Source organism: Polistes dominula, unplaced genomic scaffold, assembly GCF_049000335.1.
Source record: "Polistes dominula isolate Pdom_NZ unplaced genomic scaffold, Pdom_raw_medaka contig_19, whole genome shotgun sequence".
Taxonomy (NCBI): domain Eukaryota; kingdom Metazoa; phylum Arthropoda; class Insecta; order Hymenoptera; family Vespidae; genus Polistes; species Polistes dominula.
In genome coordinates, this window is record NW_028301058.1 from 2,755,484 (window position 1) to 2,775,423 (window position 19,940).

At 28.2% G+C, this 19,940-nt stretch overlaps 2 protein-coding genes across 8 annotated transcripts; both read left to right on the forward strand.

Moving 5' to 3' along the window:
* Positions 1-1,772: 1,772 nt before the first annotated feature.
* On the forward strand, positions 1,773-12,936 carry RasGAP1 (Ras GTPase activating protein 1). Of its 7 annotated transcripts, none has more exons than XM_089175815.1 (16): positions 1,775-1,993; positions 4,298-4,418; positions 4,538-4,807; positions 4,886-5,042; positions 5,128-5,315; positions 5,405-5,740; positions 5,828-6,029; positions 6,145-6,363; positions 6,443-6,567; positions 6,665-6,796; positions 6,901-6,939; positions 7,059-7,165; positions 7,263-7,506; positions 7,584-7,925; positions 8,016-8,230; positions 10,272-12,936. In XM_089175815.1, the coding sequence occupies exons 1-16, from the start codon at positions 1,939-1,941 to the stop codon at positions 10,277-10,279; spliced, it is 2,760 nt and encodes a 919-aa protein (XP_089031941.1). In that variant the 5' UTR covers positions 1,775-1,938; the 3' UTR covers positions 10,280-12,936. The 7 variants fall into 7 exon arrangements, with proteins under 7 accessions (XP_089031935.1, XP_015175395.1, XP_089031941.1 ...); XM_089175814.1 differs by having other exon boundaries at positions 1,776-1,993; positions 8,016-8,234; XM_089175809.1 differs by having other exon boundaries at positions 1,773-1,993; positions 8,016-12,936.
* Positions 12,937-13,280: 344 nt separating this feature from the next.
* On the forward strand, positions 13,281-19,555 carry LOC107065830 (uncharacterized). Its single transcript, XM_015319866.2, has 10 exons — positions 13,281-13,470; positions 14,762-14,959; positions 15,037-15,585; positions 16,028-16,371; positions 16,529-16,625; positions 17,154-17,228; positions 17,830-18,102; positions 18,217-18,609; positions 19,164-19,345; positions 19,428-19,555. Exons 1-10 carry the CDS (start codon positions 13,419-13,421, stop codon positions 19,437-19,439), a joined length of 2,175 nt encoding a protein of 724 aa, XP_015175352.2. The 5' UTR covers positions 13,281-13,418; the 3' UTR covers positions 19,440-19,555.
* Positions 19,556-19,940: the final 385 nt, after the last annotated feature.

The window sequence follows — 19,940 nt, forward strand, 5'->3', positions numbered from 1 at the left end:
CTAACCAAACGTTCCCGCGTTGGAAATTTACCAAAGATAAATTATTTTACCCTACGTTAAATTGGCCAGTTTCCTTTCTAAAAAGTCTTCCTTTGTGATTTGGAAAAATGGGAAGAAGATCTCTGTATTAAAATGTACGACGTTTATGTCTTTGTAATAATAATTGTAGGGGGTTGTTAGACCCTTGAATTTAATTTTGACGAAGTTATTATCGAAATTATAGATGAACTAAGCAAGATTTCTATAAGTAATTTTGTCTAATTATTTTTAAATAATATTCATTCAAATTGTTAAATTATCAATGTACAATTTTTATTGGAAAAATTGTATCATCAATATTATACCTTATTTGTTTTTCATAAATCTGTTACGTGAGTTATCAATGAAATCAATCGAATCATTCATAAAACCAATTGAAGAACGCAACACAATTATGAATGAAATAGTTTTCCCATTGGTTAATGATTCGTTTTCTTTTTTATCACGAACGAAGGTAATAACTATTATCTACGTTGAAGTAAAACAATATCAATGTTGGTAAATGATGACTACTAGGAAGAAAAAAATAACTTATTACGTTAAACGTTTAAGTATCAATGAAACCCAGTGGCTTATCGTAACGAGTTGGTCCTCCTCAGCACTATCTTGTACGTCAATAAAGAGCCATAATCGCGACCATAATAAGACAAAGAGATAGAGATAGAAAAGAGAGAGAGAGAGAGAGAGAGAAAGAGAAAGAAAACATAATTGTAAGAACAAAATAAGAATTTCTTTCTCCAGTTCCGCCTATTACGAATTTGCTTTTTTAAAAAAAAATAAAGTTACACAAGCTAACAAGTATCAAGTATCAAGTAGTATTACTAGTATTACACACAAATACATATACATATATGTACATACATGTTAAGAGAAGAGGTCTCTTTTAAATCGCGAACGACTCGCAACTAAACTAAGTGAGTGAACTAAAGTGCTATGATAAATAGTGTAGTAAGATACAATAAATCGTCGCGATTCACTCATAAATTATATCAAGTAACTAATAAATCATGACTCATGCATTCACACATATATACATGGGTTGAAAGATTGGACTTAGTTGGTTAATTTGGAATTTTTTGGATAACCTTATTTTGATGATTATTAATAATAATTATAATAATAATGATAATTGAATAATTAGAAATAAATGGAACATATTTTCTAAGAAAATAATAGTACACGAAGAATGCAACCTCTCCTCCTTCACCTTGATTTCGTTCTTGACCCGTACCAATTATGAGAGAACGGAAATACATACTTACACACACACACACACACACATATATATAGAGAGAAAGAGATATATATATATATATATACATATTCATGTGCCGTGTCACGACAATGGAAAGGGAAGAGGCAATAAGGTATGTGAATAAAAATTCTTTGATATGAAAAATTCTTTTAATATTCCCCCGATGCCCACACAGGACGCGCAAACTCTCTGCGTAGCGCCGAAGCGTTAAAAAGGGTTGAGGAATAATAATAATAATAATAAAAAAAAAGAAAAAAAGGAAAAAAAAGAAATAGAAAAAAAAAAGAAAAGAAAAGAAGAAGAAGAAGACATTCTCTCACGCTCGGGACGACGTAACGAATGGTACGTCGTTGCACAAAAAGGTACGTAGGAAGTAAGAGGCGATGTAAAAAAAAAGGGAAAGAAATAAAGAGGGAGGGAAGGGGATAGGGCGAGAGAAGGAGAGAAACGACGATGATGGGAGTAAGAGAGAAAGAAAAGTGTAGGAAAAAAAAGTCTAGTAGGAAAGGTAGTGGGGGAAAGTAAAGTCAGTTGCGTGGGGCGCCACTAGAGAACGATACGCTCCTGATTAGAACCCATTCACAGAATGAACGAACCGCTTGCGTTCCGTTCGTGTAGTCACTCAGTAGTGTCATGGAGGTAACATGGCCGAGGAGACGCGCCTAGTTCGCGTTGAAGAGAGACTAAGGATTAAAATCGGTAGGAGGATTAGTTTCGAAGCCTCAATTTAATCGTTGTTTTAGGAGGTTAATCGTTATTATTGTGGTTCGAATTTTTATCGATTAATCCTACGATTTATTTTCGATACTTCGACTAACGTGCTTTTCGTGCTTCGAAAGAGAAACAGAGAGAGAGAGAGAAAAAGAAAGAAAGAAAAAGAGAAAGAGAGAGAGAGTGGGTGAGCAAGCAAGCAAGCAAGCGAACGAACGAACGGACGAACGAACGAAACGAAACGAAACGAACGTAGAAGCTAGCAAGAGAAAGAAAAAGAAAAGAAACGAGAGTGAGTAAGTGAGTGAGTGAATAAAACGAATGAACAAAAATTAAGAAGGAGAGTTTTTCGAGTTCGATTATTTATTAATCGATCATGCTTAGAGGATATTCACTTAATTCGATTTTTATTTGATTTGATGTTTTTTCGAAACGTGTTTATGATAAATATTACAAATATAAAATGAAATTTTCTTCTCGTTGTTTCGTGTCGTCCGTGCGCGTGTCTGCCTGCTTCTGCTGCTGCTGTATATGTGGTCGATGAACAGGAAAGATGTGTGTGTGTATATTTGTTTAATCGGAGTCACACGCGCGATTCGAGGACGAGAATGAGAAGCAAACGGGATGGGACGGACACGGTGTTTCCGTCTCCCTGTAACGCGACGAACGAACCCTTTCCTTGAAATTTTCAATCAACCTATATGTATATATATATATATACGTATACGTACATTCTCACTCCCACGCGTCGGTGTTTCTGTGCGCGCGCGAAGCATGCCTCTTTGTGCGCGATTAGAGTGTGTGTGTGAGTCAATGTGCGTACCGTGTATATATATGGATCTATATGATTATGTTTGTATTAGTGTGGTTCCTCTTTATTGTGTGTATGCGTTTCTACAAAGTGTATATATGTATATATGTGTGTGTATCTGTTTGTATGTGGTGGTGGTAGTGGTTCCTCTTTATTCATGTGTGCGTTCCTACGCAAGTTTTTATCTGTTCCTCTTCTTCTCTCTATGTTTGATACTTTATATATATGTAATATGTGTGTGTGTATATATATGTCTAACACGGCTCAGTGTACCTGTCGCGTATGCGTATATATATATATATATCTCTTTCTTTCTTTCAGTATGCGTTCAGCGTGTCGCGTGTTTCTCTTTCTCTCTCTCTCTTTTTTTTGCATCTCGCTATCCTTTTTCTCTTTCGTTCTTACGACTATGTGTGTATGTTTTTCTCTTTCTCTCTCTCTCTCTCTCTCTCTTGATCGCAGGAAACGAAATCGTGGCTGAGAAGCGTATACACGACGATAAAATTCCTCCGCGTGCAAACCGCGCGGTCTACCAATAGAGAGAGTGAGAGAGGGGGGAAGAGTGAGGTATTTTCTTTCTCTCTTTCTCTCTTTATATATATATATATATTTCTTTCTCTCTTTTTCCCCTCTTTGCCTGCTTCGGTTTTCTTCGAAAGATGTGAAGAAAGAGAAGACAGGATGTTCGTTCAAAAGATTCGATGGAAAACGAATCGGAGGATGAACTTTTAGATCATTGGACTGCACTCAACACACACACACACACACACAACCTTATGACTCCGCCTACTTTTTTATTTTTTTGTTTTTAAATATTTTTTTGTTTTCTAATTTTTTTTCTGATTTTCTTTTCTCTCTCTCTCTCTCTCTCTCTCTCTCTCTCTCTCTCTCTCTCTCTCTCTCTCTCTCTCTCTATGATTTTGTATTACTTTCTGTGATAATATTTTATTACTTATACAGTTTTGTTTAATGAACAAACAAATCCTTTCTGCTTCTTTTGATAATTTCACAAACTTGTTTTCTATTAGGTATAAATTATTTTCTTTCATTTATATACTAATCATCTGACTATACAAATATCTCATTCTCACGTATCATATTTCCATTGTTTTAGTTTCGTATTTTTCGATTTAAACGATTTAAACGCGTCATCGAAAATAATAATAATAATAATAATAATAATAATAATAATAATAATAATAATAATAATAATAATAATAATACACGACGTCTCTCTTCATTCTTAGAAAAACTGACAATGAGTGTATTTAACTTTAATATGTGTCATTTGCATTTAAAAATGGTTACAATTATTACTTGTATTATCTGTCTCGTTTAAAGTAATACTGACGTAATTTTGTGGTTTAAGATTGTTGTTTTATTTTATTGAATAATTTTATACGCATATCATTAAGATGATATATATATATATATATATATATATATATATATATATATATATTATTTATCATTATTTATAGGTGAAGCAAAAAATTTACAAAGTAGAAGTCATGGATCTCCAGGTACTAGAGATGTATACTGTGCGTTGTCTCTTGACCAGGAAGAAATATTCAGAACGACGACCATGGAAAGGACGCTTAAGTAAGTATACTTTTAATATCATTTGAGATGATCAAAGATTTAGAAAGAAACTTTTGTTTTATTCCCTTTTAATTTTTCACAATCTTTGGATATTGAAAAAAGCATTTCATTTTATGCAGTCCTTTCTTCGGGGAGGAGTTTCAGTTCGAGGTACCCCGCAAATTTCGATACCTTGGTATTTATGTCTACGATAGAGATAGGCACTTAAAACAAGACAAAATTCTGGGAAAAGTAGCAATAAAGAGAGAAGATTTAACTACGTATCATAATAAAGAACATTGGTTCCCATTAAAACCAGTTGATGCTGATTCTGAAGTACAAGGCAAAGCTCATTTAGAACTCGCTTTGCAACCACAAGTTGGACACATTCAACCTAAACTTACAGTCAGGTAAATCAACATTCTTGACTCTATTTAAAGAGTTGATCTATTATTATACCTAATGTTAATTATTTGTGCATGTTACAGAGTAATAGAATGTAACGATTTAACTATTAAAAATGGTGGCTGTGATCCATTCGCAACTGTTACCGTCATCTACAGTAATGGCAAACAAATATCAAAGCGTACTAAAGTTAAGAAAAAAACTGTATCGCCCTACTTCAATGAGACATTTGTTTTTGAGGTGTGTATACTTTTTGTAAGATTGCATTTATTTCATTATTTATTAATTATCATATATATGTTTTATAATTGTACTGTGCTTACAGCCAGAGTTAATGGAATATAAAGACAAAGATGTATCTCATTACTCTATCGATGGAGGAGAAGTTGGTGAAGTTGTTGTTGGCTTATGGCATGCGTCTCCTGGTATGGGAGAACAACCTGCATTTTTAGGAGAAGTGCGTGTTACATTAAGAGGACTTCAAAAGCAACCAACTAGTACAACGACTGCTTGGTATGCTTGATTTTATATCTCTATCTATCTATTTAATTTGTTACATTGAGTATTTTTTTTATTTCTAATCTTAATTTTTATTTTATTAGGTATTTCCTTCAACCAAGAGCAGCAAAACATAGACCAAATAAAATTTCAAGTAATTCAACTCCACCTGGTACTCTTCCAGGATTAGGATCTTTACGTTTAAAAATACATTATACAGCCGATCATGTTTTCCCTTCTGTAGTGTATGAGAGATTACGAACGTTATTATTACAAAGTGTTAATGTTCAACCAATAACATCATCTGCTGTATATATTTTGGGTGAAATTGTGGCTTCTAAAATGGAAGCTGCACAACCTTTAGTTAGAGTGTTAGTTCATCATGGACAATTAGTATCTGTGATGCGAGCACTTGCAAGTCATGAAATTTCTAAACTAACGTAAGTTACCTTTTTAAAATATATATGTATATATATTACATTTCGATATATATATATATAATGTAGAGTTATTATTTTATTTTACAGAGATCCGACAACTATTTTTCGCGGTAACACATTAGTCAGTAAAATGATGGATGAAGGAATGCGATTAGCTGGTCTTCATTATTTACATAGTACATTAAGACCTGCCATGGAACAGGTTTTTTTGGAAAGGAAACCGTGCGAAATAGATCCTACGAGAGTAAAGGATGCAAATACGATACAAACAAATTTAGCAAATCTAAAGGTAATAAAATGATTGACATAGACATTTCAATTTAATTGAAATGAAATCTCTTAATTTGTCTTTTTATTTTGTTTCTTTTTTCTATACCTATAAACAATGAATCGTCATTTTTTAGGAATACGTAGAAAGAGTATTCACGGCTATAACAACATCCGGTGTAAGATGTCCGCCATTGATGTGCGAAATGTTCTGGTGTTTACGAGAACTCGCTGCAACTCATTTTCCAAAGAATAAAGAAGTACGTTACTCGGTTATAAGTGGTTTTATTTTTCTTCGATTTTTCGCACCTGCGATATTGGGACCAAGATTGTTTGACATCACTACGGAACAAATTGTAAGTAATTGTTGTATAATCATTTTTATAAATTTATACAATCATTTTTAAATATATTTTTAAATATATTAATTTACAGGATTCTCAAACGAATAGAACGTTAACATTGATATCTAAAACAATACAAAGTTTAGGAAATTTAGTGAGTTGCAGAGGAGGAGCTGGTAGTGTTTGTAAAGAAGAATATATGGAATGTGTATATAGGTATGTAATCAATGATAAATATGTATTAAATAAATACATAATAATTAATGGAAAATGAATCATATTTTCTAGTATAATTCCTAGTTCATTTTTTCAGAGAATTTTATACGGAAAGACATATACAAGCTGTTAAACAATTTTTGGAACTAATATCGACTAGTAGCAGTAGCGGTGCTACGAAACAACGACCTACGATGTTGCAAGAACAACCTGTGGTGCTAAAAGAAGGGTAAGTTTAATTTATTTATTATATCGAATTTTTTTTTGTTCTTTTTTTTTAATAAGATAAAATTATATATAATTGAAGTTATCTTTTTTATATGTTTCTAATAGAATATATTTCCTTTTTGTGCATATTACCGATTGTAAGAGGTTTGTATTGCGAACAAAAAAAAAACAAAAAAATTAAAAAAAAATATATAAAACAAATGTCTATAGAAAGTTTTGTTACATTATATTTATAATAATTAATATATTATTGTTTATTACAGAATAATGATCAAAAGGGCTCAAGGTAGAAAAAGATTTGGTAGAAAAAATTTTAAACAAAGATACTTCAGATTAACTACTCAAGATTTAACTTACTCCAAAACGAAAGGTAAAGAAATATGCCGAGGTTGTTTGTGTTACATTTGATATGACGTTAACAAATTATTAAAAAATACTTGAATAAGTTTGTAATTTGATTTTGACAGGTAAAGAACCTTTATGTAAAATTCCATTAGAGGAAATACTCGCGGTTGAAAGGTTACACGAAGATTCTTTCAAGATGAAGAATATGTTTCAAATAGTACAACCTCAAAGAGCATTGTACGTTCAAGCAGGTAATTGCGTGGAAGAAAAAGAATGGATCGACATACTCACAAAAATATGTCACACGAATAGTAATCGATTAGAAAAGTATCATCCTAGCGCGTATATCAATGGTCATTGGCTTTGGTAAGTAAAATATATTATAGTATAATATTATTTTGAATTATCTTATAAATAATATTATTCTCAATTGATGATTATAGTTGTCGCGCAGCATCAGAAGTAGCACCAGGATGTAGTGAAGTGTCACCAGGTATAGAAGCTGGTTTACGTATGGTTCTAGATCCGGACAGAGATTTACAAAGGATACATTCATTGATTTTCACCAATATGCCTCGTCTTGAAACATTAATGAGTGCATGTGAGTGTCAGGCAGTGTATGGGGCGAGTGATATGTGTGTGATACCAGGTGGAGGATCTCTTATTGAAGACGTTCCATCTTGTTTTAAAACTTTAAATGCGTTGAGAGATGCAGCATATCTTTTGCAACACGAACATAGGGCTTACTTTAGAAGAGTGGCTCGTGACACCAAATATGGAAGCAAGTGAGTTCTATATATATATATATATTTTATTTTAAAATATTTCTTTCGTTTTTGTTTTATGTATATATATTTTGTTAATTTTTATTTTAGACAAGCACCAATTGGCGACGACAATTACCTCCATTTAGCTGCCAGAGCCGGTTTCGATAGTCAGCTAACTAAACGTGCTTACGAAACGGATAGTTTGAATCAACGCAGTTGCACGGACTCAGATCATTGCTACGATATTGGATTTTCTAGACGAATAGAAGATCGAAGATACGACGATACGCTAAGGAAATGTCTAGATTCAGACTCCATCAATCGTAGGTATGAGAATGAAAGTAATTTGTTAAGGCGGTACGATAGTAATACCGATACTATTAAAAGTATACAAAATGATCTCAAAAAATTTGATCATAGTTTAAACAATACGTTAAGATCTGATAAATCTGAAAGAAATGCTAATGAAAATATGGAAAATCGTAAAAGACTTGATAACTCGGCTTTGTTGGCGATAGACGGTGTTAATCTGTCGGGTACACTTTCAAGAAAGTTAAATAATTATGATAATACTAGAAAACTAGATGAATGTACATTGACAAGAAGAATAAGGGACGACATAAGTGACATATCCTGTACTGCTATGAGCGAACGTGGCAATCATTAATTTATCTCTTGTGTAATATAAAGAATATACATGCTCTACGTTCCTAGGACACATTTTTAGGAAACTTTGTCCGTGCATTCGCATTAGTTAGATTTCAAGAAAAAAAAGAAGAAGAGATGGCAGTCGAATTCAAACTCCGATTATAATAATATAAGGCTATATTTTTTTACTACTCAATATAACAAACAAAAAAGTATATATAAATATATATATATACGTGCACACACTCATATATATGATGTGTGTGTGTGCGCGTATTATTAATAATATGTAATATTGCTTTTGCTTACATATTGTTGACTCTTGTGTAATAGAGGGGGTCATCTTGTTTCTTTTTTTTTTTTTTTGTTTTGTTTTCTTTTCTTTTCTTAATTAATACACGCGATTTCGATATACTTTTCTTTTTTTCTTCGATTACTACATAAGTTTTAATTGTCTCTTTTTATGCGTACAAAATATCTTTTGAAGTTAAGAATATTAAGAGATTTTTTTTTTTTTTTTTTTTTTTTCAATTAAAGAAGCCATTCGGGTTTCTTATCTTTTTTTTTTTTTTTTTCTTATCACGCCTTAGAAAACTGATGAACATCTCATTACGACAAGACATAAATTTCTATTATTTATTTATTTATTTTCATGTCATTAAACAAATAAAAAACTGATAATGTATGTGCATTAACATGATGCAATAACACAATGTGTGTTATTAATTACATAAGCTATAATCTCATTGACTGGTGATATTTAATCATCGCCAGTGTTAACTGATAAATGTTTAGGGAACATGATAGTTATTTTTAATTATATTATTTTAGATAAATATATTTAATATCATTATTATTATTATTATTACTATTATTATTATATTATTATTGTTATTATTATTATTATTATTTCTTTTTCTATTCATTCATAATTCCATCAATTTATAAAAGAGATATAAATATCTGTAAACAGATTAATCGAAAATATTTGTCATACAGTTGTTCTTTTTTTTTTTTTTTAATTTTTTTAATTTTAAATCTGACATTTAAATAGATGTCAATTTAAATGAAATTAATTTGATTCTTGCTTGAATAATACAAGAAATGTTTAAACAAAATTGAAGCTTGTTATTCCAAAGAGGCCTAAGTGCTAAACAGTTCTAAATTGAAATATTTGCAAATCACTGTTAGCAGCATTGTGAAATATTGCTAAATGCTTGATATGTTAAATTATTTCTATCATGTATCGTTAATTTTATTATTAATGTTATTAATATTATTATTACTATTATTATTATTATTGTTGTTATGATTATCATCATGACTATGAAACCATAAGTAAAATTCAAAAACAATGATCATATATACGCAAGCATTGAAAATTCATGACAAATTGATATTTTACTTGTCTTTTCTTTTTTCTTCATCATTATTCTTACATTATTTTTAACAATCAAAACGATATCATTAATTTCCACGTTATATTCAGATGTTAAATAATTTTCTATTGTGCATTTATTTAAAAGATATTAAAATAATGATAATCACGTTAATTTTAATAAATTGATGGCTTGTCGATTAAATGTTAAACAAATATATATCTCGTTTTACTTAATATTAGACGAAAAATGAATAATAAATAATGATAAGAGATACTTTTTAGAAGATTTTCTCTATATTTCTTTTTTTAATAACAAATGAAAATTTTCTCATTAGGTTTATAACTTGGAAGAGGTCAAGAAAAACAAATAATTAAGAATACGCTGATCTGATCTGCTATTTACAAGAAAAAAATGTGTCCATCCCCTGTATAGGAGGGGGAAAAAAAAACAAAATGAAACAAAGATCTTAAATTTTTTTTTTTTTTTTACAAATGAGACTGCTATCTTTTTTCATCACAATAATATTCTGTCTTTATTATTACACACACACATATATATATGTATATATATATTTGTGTAATAATAAATGTATTATATTTATATTATTTTTTAATTAATAAATAAATTGTTAAGACAATTGGCATTTATTAAGAATCAACAATTATATTTTGTTAAACTAATATCTAATAATAATAATAATTGTAAAAATGTGCGTGTGCGTCTCTGTATGTGTGGTGCACAAGGAAAATAGTTAGAAACTAACATTTTGTATATCATTATTAAATTAATTATTTCTTTGCAATTTACATGTCAAATATATTTGTTAAATTTACGACACGTTTAATATAACAAAAATATATCTGAGGTTTTTTTTTTGGAGTATATTTAGGATAATAATATTAATAATTATTATTAATAAGATTGCCACACATGGTATACATGCAATGAAAAATTATATATGTATATGTATATATATATGCATATAAAATTGGTCAATTAGAGAAAATAAATTAGATTTTTTGTTAAAGTATTAAACTTAAAATATAATAGAGGCAAACAAAAATATTTGTTTCTCTCTACATTTTTATCTTTTTTTATATAATTTATTTAAAAAAAAAAAAGATGAAGTACGTAGAAAGTAAACAATTTCTGAATATGCGATTTCAATGCTTTTGCTGGTCATTTTTATTGGTATTCGCATATATAAAAATTAAAATACTACGCTTTAATTAAATTTTCTTTAAAATTCGTGCAAATTTACTTCGAATATAATATTCATAACACTTTGAAAATTCATTTGTATGTATATATATGTATAAAATAACAAAAAAAAAAAAAACAAAACAACAAAAGGTACGCGATCAAGGAATAGTGTACTTTTGTATTCTTATTGTTTTTTTTTGTTTCTTGTTTTCATTTTTTATATCGCGCAATTCTAAGTTAATAATATATTATTACGAATAATATAAAAAGAAAATCCCTCCAAAAAATAAAAAAAAATCTATTAGAGACAAGAGATGTATAGTAGAACGAATGTGAAATAAAGTCATAAATAAAAAAACGTGGCAGTTGTTAATAGAAAAAAATGTATGTACAGTTGATTTTAATTGTTATGGCCTATTAATTAATTATTGCAGATATTATGTAGTTTTACAAAAAAAAAAAAAAAAAAAAAAACAATACAACAACAAAAAAAAAGAAAAGAAAAAAATCATTTTAAACTCCTTATTCTTACGATAATAATATATAATATTACAGTGTACAGTGTACAGATTGCTTTTACTTTTCATGTTTTAGAGAATGTGACTTTATTAAAAATTCGTTTAGAATTATTATTAATAATAATAATAATAATAATAATAATAAATATCTAAGATATATAATTGTTAGTAAGTATTTATAGATTAATCAAAGTGTTTATATATATTGGACAACAATATTGTTATTTAATTATTTCACGACTACAAATTTATATTGAAAATGTAGTTTTGAGAAAACTTGACATATCCGTACAAGGCCTTCAATTGCATAGGATTATTATAATAATAGCGTTTGGCTTATTGTCCAATAAAGATAATCATCGACACTAACAATGTATAAATAAATATATAAATAAATAAATAAGTAAATTATGATGTAGAGGCATAAAATTATAGATAAGTGAAACAAAAAAGTTCGTAAAATTTTTTGCAAACAAAATATTCATTTTTAATACAGAGGATTGAATTATCTTTCTCTTTCTCTCTCTCTCTTTCTCTCTCTCTCTTTCTCTCTCTCTCTCTCTCTCTCTCTATGACTTCTAAACTGCAAGAATCTTCTGAATAAAAAAAGTGATCAAATTAATAAGTTTATTTTCAAACGAATAATCAATGAAATCTCTTCGTATTGTAATTGTACATTTTTTTAATTAATTAATTATCTAATTTATTGTTAATCGATGATTATATATAATGCGAACGATACGAAAATTTGTTTGTTAAACATATTATACACGCGTACGTAGATTTGGGTCTATTTTTTTCTTCTTTTAATTGTAAATGACAAAGAAAATATATTCGTAATGATTTTCTTTGTCGTATGAAATAAAATATAATAATAAGATCGCTTAATGATCAATTGATAAATAATAGTAGTAGTAATAATAATAATAATAATAATAATAATAGTAATGGGAATTTATTAAGAGGATATTATGTGACTGCATTGAATATATATATATGTATATATGTATATACATACATACATGCATACATACATATATTGTATATTAGATATTTTTGTTGGAATTTTATCGATGCAGATGAACATGGTAATTCTACTTATCAGCGGTATTATTTATATTAATTTTATTGTATTAGTAATTTAATAACACTTTTGTATACTCTTTCGTTGTGTTCACCAAGTAACTATTGTTATCTTGCAGAAGTTCTTAGTATAGACTGTGCCTTAAATTTCTCTCGAGGACCTACGAAAAAATAATTGAAAAAAAAAAATAATAACTACGTTTCTTAAATCTCTACAGAGGATTATATTTCATTAATTATTTATTTTCAATTGAGAATTTGAAGAAAGGGAGGGTGTGCTCTGTAATAATATATGATACACCTTCTGCGTGTATTTTTATTAATATTGTACATACGTTTACTGCAATAAACGAATATGTCCTCTGATGAAATTTGTTACTTTTATCCTTCCCTCTTTTTTTTATAAATTTTATTTTTTTTATTGAAATTTGATTTAAAATTTAAATCGTTCAAAATACGCGCGCCGATTGATATTGGCGCGCAATTCGAATTAGTGACTCATTTAATTCGTCGAACGTATAGCGGATTTTCTTGTTTTGGTAGAACTGTCCTACCGTTAAATACGTTTTCGTAAATCTAATGCAAGTGAATGTGGTGCCGCGAGTGTTCGACATTCAAAAAACTTTAAATTTCAATCATTTATCATCCAACAAGGTGAAAAATTTGAAAATAAAATAATGTCGGGTGACGTACAACCAAGAAAGCGAAAAGATAGGAGACGCAAGAAAGGTAAAATCTATACTATTAAAGAATTAGTCTTTGATAGACTTTCGTAACTTGGATACTTAAAGATGAAAGATTATTTTTAGCACAACGCTCTCTCTTTCTCTCTCACCTTTTTTATTTTTTATTTTTGTCTTTGGAAAATGCGTATTGGTGTTTTATTAACGCGCGGCCCTTTGTTTTCCAAGAGAATACAATTTATCAATATTTTAATACAATTTTCTTTCTGATCGTTTAACTTTCCTTTTTTGTATTTCTCTTTTTATAATTAGACACTACGATCTATCTCTCTATACTTTTAAATTTTATAATCTTTATCTTATCGTGAATGATCAAATTTAACGATCAATTTTTATGTACAAAATATTTTAATTCTTTGCAATACTTACGAAAGAAAAGAAAAACAAAAAAAAAAATCTATTAAAATGTTTAGTAAAATAATTAACTCTAATTTTTATAAACTTATTGTTAAATAAAAATTATCTATATATATATATATAGATATACGTGTGTGGAAATAATTTTACATATCAATTTTTTCGATAAATATCAAAATGGCGTTCGAAAAAATATTACATTTAATCGCTTGTATATAAATTAAAAAAATTAAAAAAAAAAATTAATTGGAAAAAATAGAAAATATTTTATCGAGAATTCATAATGTATGGATAACATAAATATATTTATAGTACGAGGTATACGAGTTATATAATATAAAACATGACAGAGAGAGAGAGAGAGAGATATCTATAGAATTAAATGAAAAAAAAAAATTAACTTTTATTAGAAATGAAATTCATAAAAATTTACGAATATTAAATATTTAATATAAATTAAACGTACGTAAACAATTTCAAATTAATATTATAATAATTACGCGTTAAAATACGTTGTCTAACGCGTATCTTTTATTCGAGAAAGAGTAGCATTGTATGTTTTAACGTAAAATCAGCATGTATATGAAAATTTACATAAATCCAGGCGCAGGTTTGGCAGTGTCACCTAAGTTAGAAAATGTGGGTTTTAGATACTCTGCCAGGCTGGCTTTTGGCTTTCAAAAATAGATTTACTTGTATTATCCAATCTAAAAGCATTTCTTCGTCAAATTATTTATCATTTTTAAAAAATTTTTTTTATATTATTTTTTTAAATTTATTTTTTCCATTTTTATTTAATAATAAATAAAAAATAATATTTGAAAACAACTGCATTCGGCCATTAATACGCAACACGTTATAATTTCGTAACGATATTATATTATTATTATTATTATTATTATTATATTTAATTTATTTAGATGAGGAAGAATCGGGTACACCTCCACCAACGTTGACGAATACATCTGAAAGTGTGATAGATAACGTTAGCATACATATTTATAAAGAAAATAGTACGGGTGGCCATTGGTGCGCGCGTATTATATTTTTCATATTACTTGCTGTATTAATTGCATTAACCGGAGTTATTATTTTTGAGCATAGAGGAACTACAGATGGTAAGCTATAAAAAAGAAAAATTAAATATAATTAATTAAATGCATAAATTAAATAATAATAATAATAATAATTGTAGTTGATACACCAATAGCTGAATCAAGGTGGGCTAGTATATTTGATGGATGGGTTGATGATACCCTTCCAAGTCATGGGGATGAATCCTATGATGAAAAAGAAGTAGAAGGTAGTGAGGAAGAAGAAGAACACGAAGAAGAAGAAGAAGAAGAAGAACATGAAGAAGAAGAAGAAGAGGAAGAAGAGGAAGAAAGAACGGAAGAAGAAGAAGAAGAAGAAGAGGAAGAGGAGGAGGAGGAAGAAGAAACAGTTGATGCGATAACAAAATCAACTGAAGAAGAAGAAGAAGAAGAAGAAGAAGAAGAAGAGAGAGAAGAAGAGGAAGAAGAGGAAGAAGAAGGTGAAGAGGGTGAAGAGGAAGAAGAGGGTGAAGGGGAAGAAACTGTTAAAGAAAATGAAGATGATAATGAGGATGAAGGTTTAGGTAGTGAAGAAGTGAATAAATATGAGGAAAATGATGATGAAGGAGAAGAAGGAGAGGAAGAAGAAGATGATAAAGAAACAACAATTTCAAAGGAAGAAGCTGACGAAGATGAATCCAATATGGAAGGTAATTAAATCGTGTAAATAGATATAAAATATCAACTTAAAACAAAGCTAAATATTGTACATACGTATTATTAATATTTGATATTTGATATTTGATATATTAGATTAAAGCTTTATAGAGCATAGAAATGCATAGGACAGTTGTTATTTGTTTATAAAAGCTTTGTTTTATATATATATATATACATACATATATAATAATATATTTCTGCAAATTAAATAGACCTACCCTCCCCCCCATAATTTTGTCATCGCAAATCATAAAGAACAACTCTAAATGCAAAAATGGATCGAAGATTATTACAAAATTACACACATACACATAAATATATAATATCACCATTATCATCGAAATTTTGTGTGAATTTAATATTAATGATAATAAATTATTTAAATATATATATATATATGTATATGTATATATATATGTATATATATTGAAGATGAGGGTGTCGATCGTGGAGAATCTGATATGGAAGATGACAACGACGATTTAAATCAACAAAATTTTGATGACACTGATGTGCTAGAAGAAATGGATAATAAAAGTGACGAAGATAATGATAATAATAACGACAACGATAATAATAATGATAATGATGATGATGATGATAACGATGTCGAGGATAGTATCTTAAAAAAAGACACGAATAATTATTACATTAGTAAAGAAATTGTTGATGAAGTTTCTGAGGAACGACAAGAAGAAGATGAGGTGTTTGAGGAATTTGTTGCTATACCAGGTGTACTCGAAGTGGACGATTACAGTGCTGAACCTTTGGAAGAGGTATATTAAATATTTATATATATATTATGTAAATATATTTTACAAGATATCCCAAATTTTGTTTCTATCATATTTTTTTATCAAAGTATACACATGCAATGCATTTTCATTTTTCTTTTATCTTTTTGATTATTGGTAGTTTATATTTTATCGTTAGATAGAGGATGGAGAACCCGAAGAAGATGTGAATGATGTAGACATTGAACCGGAAGTTGAAGAAATACAAGAAGAAGAAGAAGAAGAATCTACGAGTGGTAAGTTTCATATACAGAATGTATATTTTATGTGTATTATATTTGGTCAGTATTTTTTATTTAATAATAAATATATTATGTTACACAAATAAATGGTCAATAGAAATATTTTCTTGAAGAAATAATTATAAGTGTCAAAATTAAAATCAAACGTATTTGTTTAATTTCATTAATTTTGATACGTTGAACAATTGTTACAATTTACATTATTAAACTTAATTATATATATTATTAGAAATATTGATCGTTTATTTAATATATTGATTTAATAAAATACTGATCGAATAAAATATCCAAACTTTGGAATACTACGTAGTTCAAATATTAAAGGTTCATGTATTATATATCAGGAATAATCCTCCATGCTCTTTAATTTTGAAATGGTAACAAGATAATAAATTATATATGAAATGAAATTACAATCTCAGCGTTTATCGAAACATATTATGTATTATACATATATGCATGTGTTCAACTACGAACAAAAATATAAAAAAAAATCAGAAATACAATGTATAATGGTTACAGTGCCAGTGAAGTTCGGAGTTGGTGTTGCACTTATCATTGCTGCACATTTTGTTCTCGTTAGGCGATGGAACAACGGTAAATTTAATTATATATTTTATCAACGTCCGTATCTTTTTCTTATCGTTATAACTATAAATAATAATGAAATGAATAAAATCGTATATAGCAGCATATATTATAAATTATAACGAAAAAATGTTATAACACTTGAATGTTTTAATTGTATGTATGTAGGTGTTTTTGTTTTTTAACTTATGTTTTTTTTTTATTCCTATAAGCATGTAACACATATATGTGATTGCAATTGTACTAACTATTTAGAATAATGTTTAATATTTTTTCATTATAGCATGTTTTAATGTAAGTATTGTTACATGTAAATTCGTTTTTTTTTTAAGTGCGTATCGTTGCATGATATACGACCCTTATATGGGTAAAATCTAGTAACGAAAGGATTAATTAAGAAAAATAATATATCTTTATAAATTATAGATTTTATAAATGTAAGTAATATCATTTAGGTAAGTAAATAATATATTATATATATGTCGTTGTTGATAATAAACATTATTATAATATTTTTTCAAAATTGATTTGTGTTAAATGTACTTATTATTTAAAAAAATAAAGTGTGAATTTTTTGATGAATAAAACAAATGTATAAATATATTTTCAGCCGATGCCGAATTAATTCGACTTTCCCATAACGACGAAGTGATTAATCTAACCAGACGGAATACTATAATAGTTCCACCATCGGTTAAAGAAACTGGAAAATTAAAAACAGAGGATAACAAGCAAACAATTACGCCAAAGAAGAAACAAACTTATGAGACTTTACGATCGCAATATGAAAAATTAAAAGATGACGATATACCGAAAAATGTTTCTCTAGAAAAAACTTCGAATCAATTGGAAGAAGAAATTTTGATTGCACGTAAAATACAAGGTAAGATTATGAAATAACTGAGAAAATTTCATGACGGTTTAAAAAAATGTCTGATCACACTTTGGTCTTACACTATTTAAAAAAATGTCTGACTCATAATTTTATGAATTTTAGGGGTTGATAAAGTAAAAGAGAAACAACAATCGAAAGTTATGTCATCCGAAGAAGAAGAAACGGAAGATGTTGATGATGAATTAGAGACATCAGAAGGAGAACGTGTTTCGGGTGGTGAAGAATACGAGGAAGAAGATGATGAAGAAGAAGAACAAGAACAAGAAGAAGACGAAGAGGAATTGGAAGATGAAGAGGAAGAAGTTGACGAAGAAATAGAAGATGTCGATGATTCGGAATTGGTTGCCAGATTAGAGGCAAAATATGGTAAATTGGCAACTCCGCAAGACAGTGAGCTTGAGGATGAAATAGAAGATGAAGAAGAGATTGAAGATGATTATGAAGAGGAAGAAGAAGAAGAGGAAATAGAAGACGAGGACATAACAGGATGGAAACGTAAATAATAAATCATATTCAAAATTGTATGTCGTTATGAATCCCTCCTGATCAGAGTGTGTCAATTAATAATTCAATGAAATGTTGACATATCTTTGTCGTTATATATATATATACACGTTATTTAATTATTTACTCTCAGTTCTGTTTTATTTTCATTTCAATGATTTAATTAAATAAATCATAATTATTTTAAGTATCGTATACAAGAATAATGTAAATAATCTTGTTTGCTATTACGCAATGACAAGTATCATCGTTTCGTATATGTTTTATACATTGAGCATGGAGGATCATTTATATTTTGTGCTTTTATTAATATTCATTGAATGCTTTTACGTGTATCATTATCATTATCATCATATCATATTTTTCACAAAAAGAAAATCTACATACGTCGAGAGATTAGATTTTAATTAAATTCTGTTTGCTTCATTTTAAATAAATGTAAATCAATAAATTAATTTAATGATACATTAGCCATTAGAGCTTTTGTATGTATATATTAGCCATCGAGCAGTATATTAATATTCTTTTCTGTTTTTTATTGACAGGTATAAAAGCACCTAAAGAACCAATAGGACCATCTAAATCTGTACCTGCAACTATTGATAAATCTGGGATTAGTTCTAAACAAGGAGTTTCTACATCGAAAGGTGGTAAATCAATAAATGATTTTCGAAATCTATCAAGCCTGGATGATTTGATAATATACGAAGAAAGAGAAATACCTCTGGTTGGTATAATATTTAATAATATTTTATAAAAAATGCTAAAATGAAAATTAATGAAATAATTTCTATTTATTGTTTTTATAGGAAATTGATTAAAGTTTCACCCTCTGTAATCCATCTCTTAGCATTATCCATTTATTTCCATGGATCATTTTTTCATGTGTTTATATATATATATATGTATATATATATATATGCACACATACATAAAATACCAATTATGATTTCTTATAATTTTAAATGAGAACACGTAAATCTGTCATTGCGATTATTAATGTTAAAAGGTGAAAGAAAAATAATAATTAGAAGAAAATAAATCAACGATATAACAATTTAAGGATTAAAAAACAATAATAGAGGGAAATGATTATATGATTTCAATCAAAATGTGTATTTTCATCGAGAGATTTTAAGAAGTGATTTTAATCGTGACATCATTAGGTAAGATTATTAATTATATATACGTGTGTATATATGTATATATATCAAACTTTTTACATTTACATATTAGGTCGGATAATATATAAGTAATTTTTTATTATTATTATTTAGATTATTTAATATCTAAATAAAAAACGACAGTATTTTTTATATTTC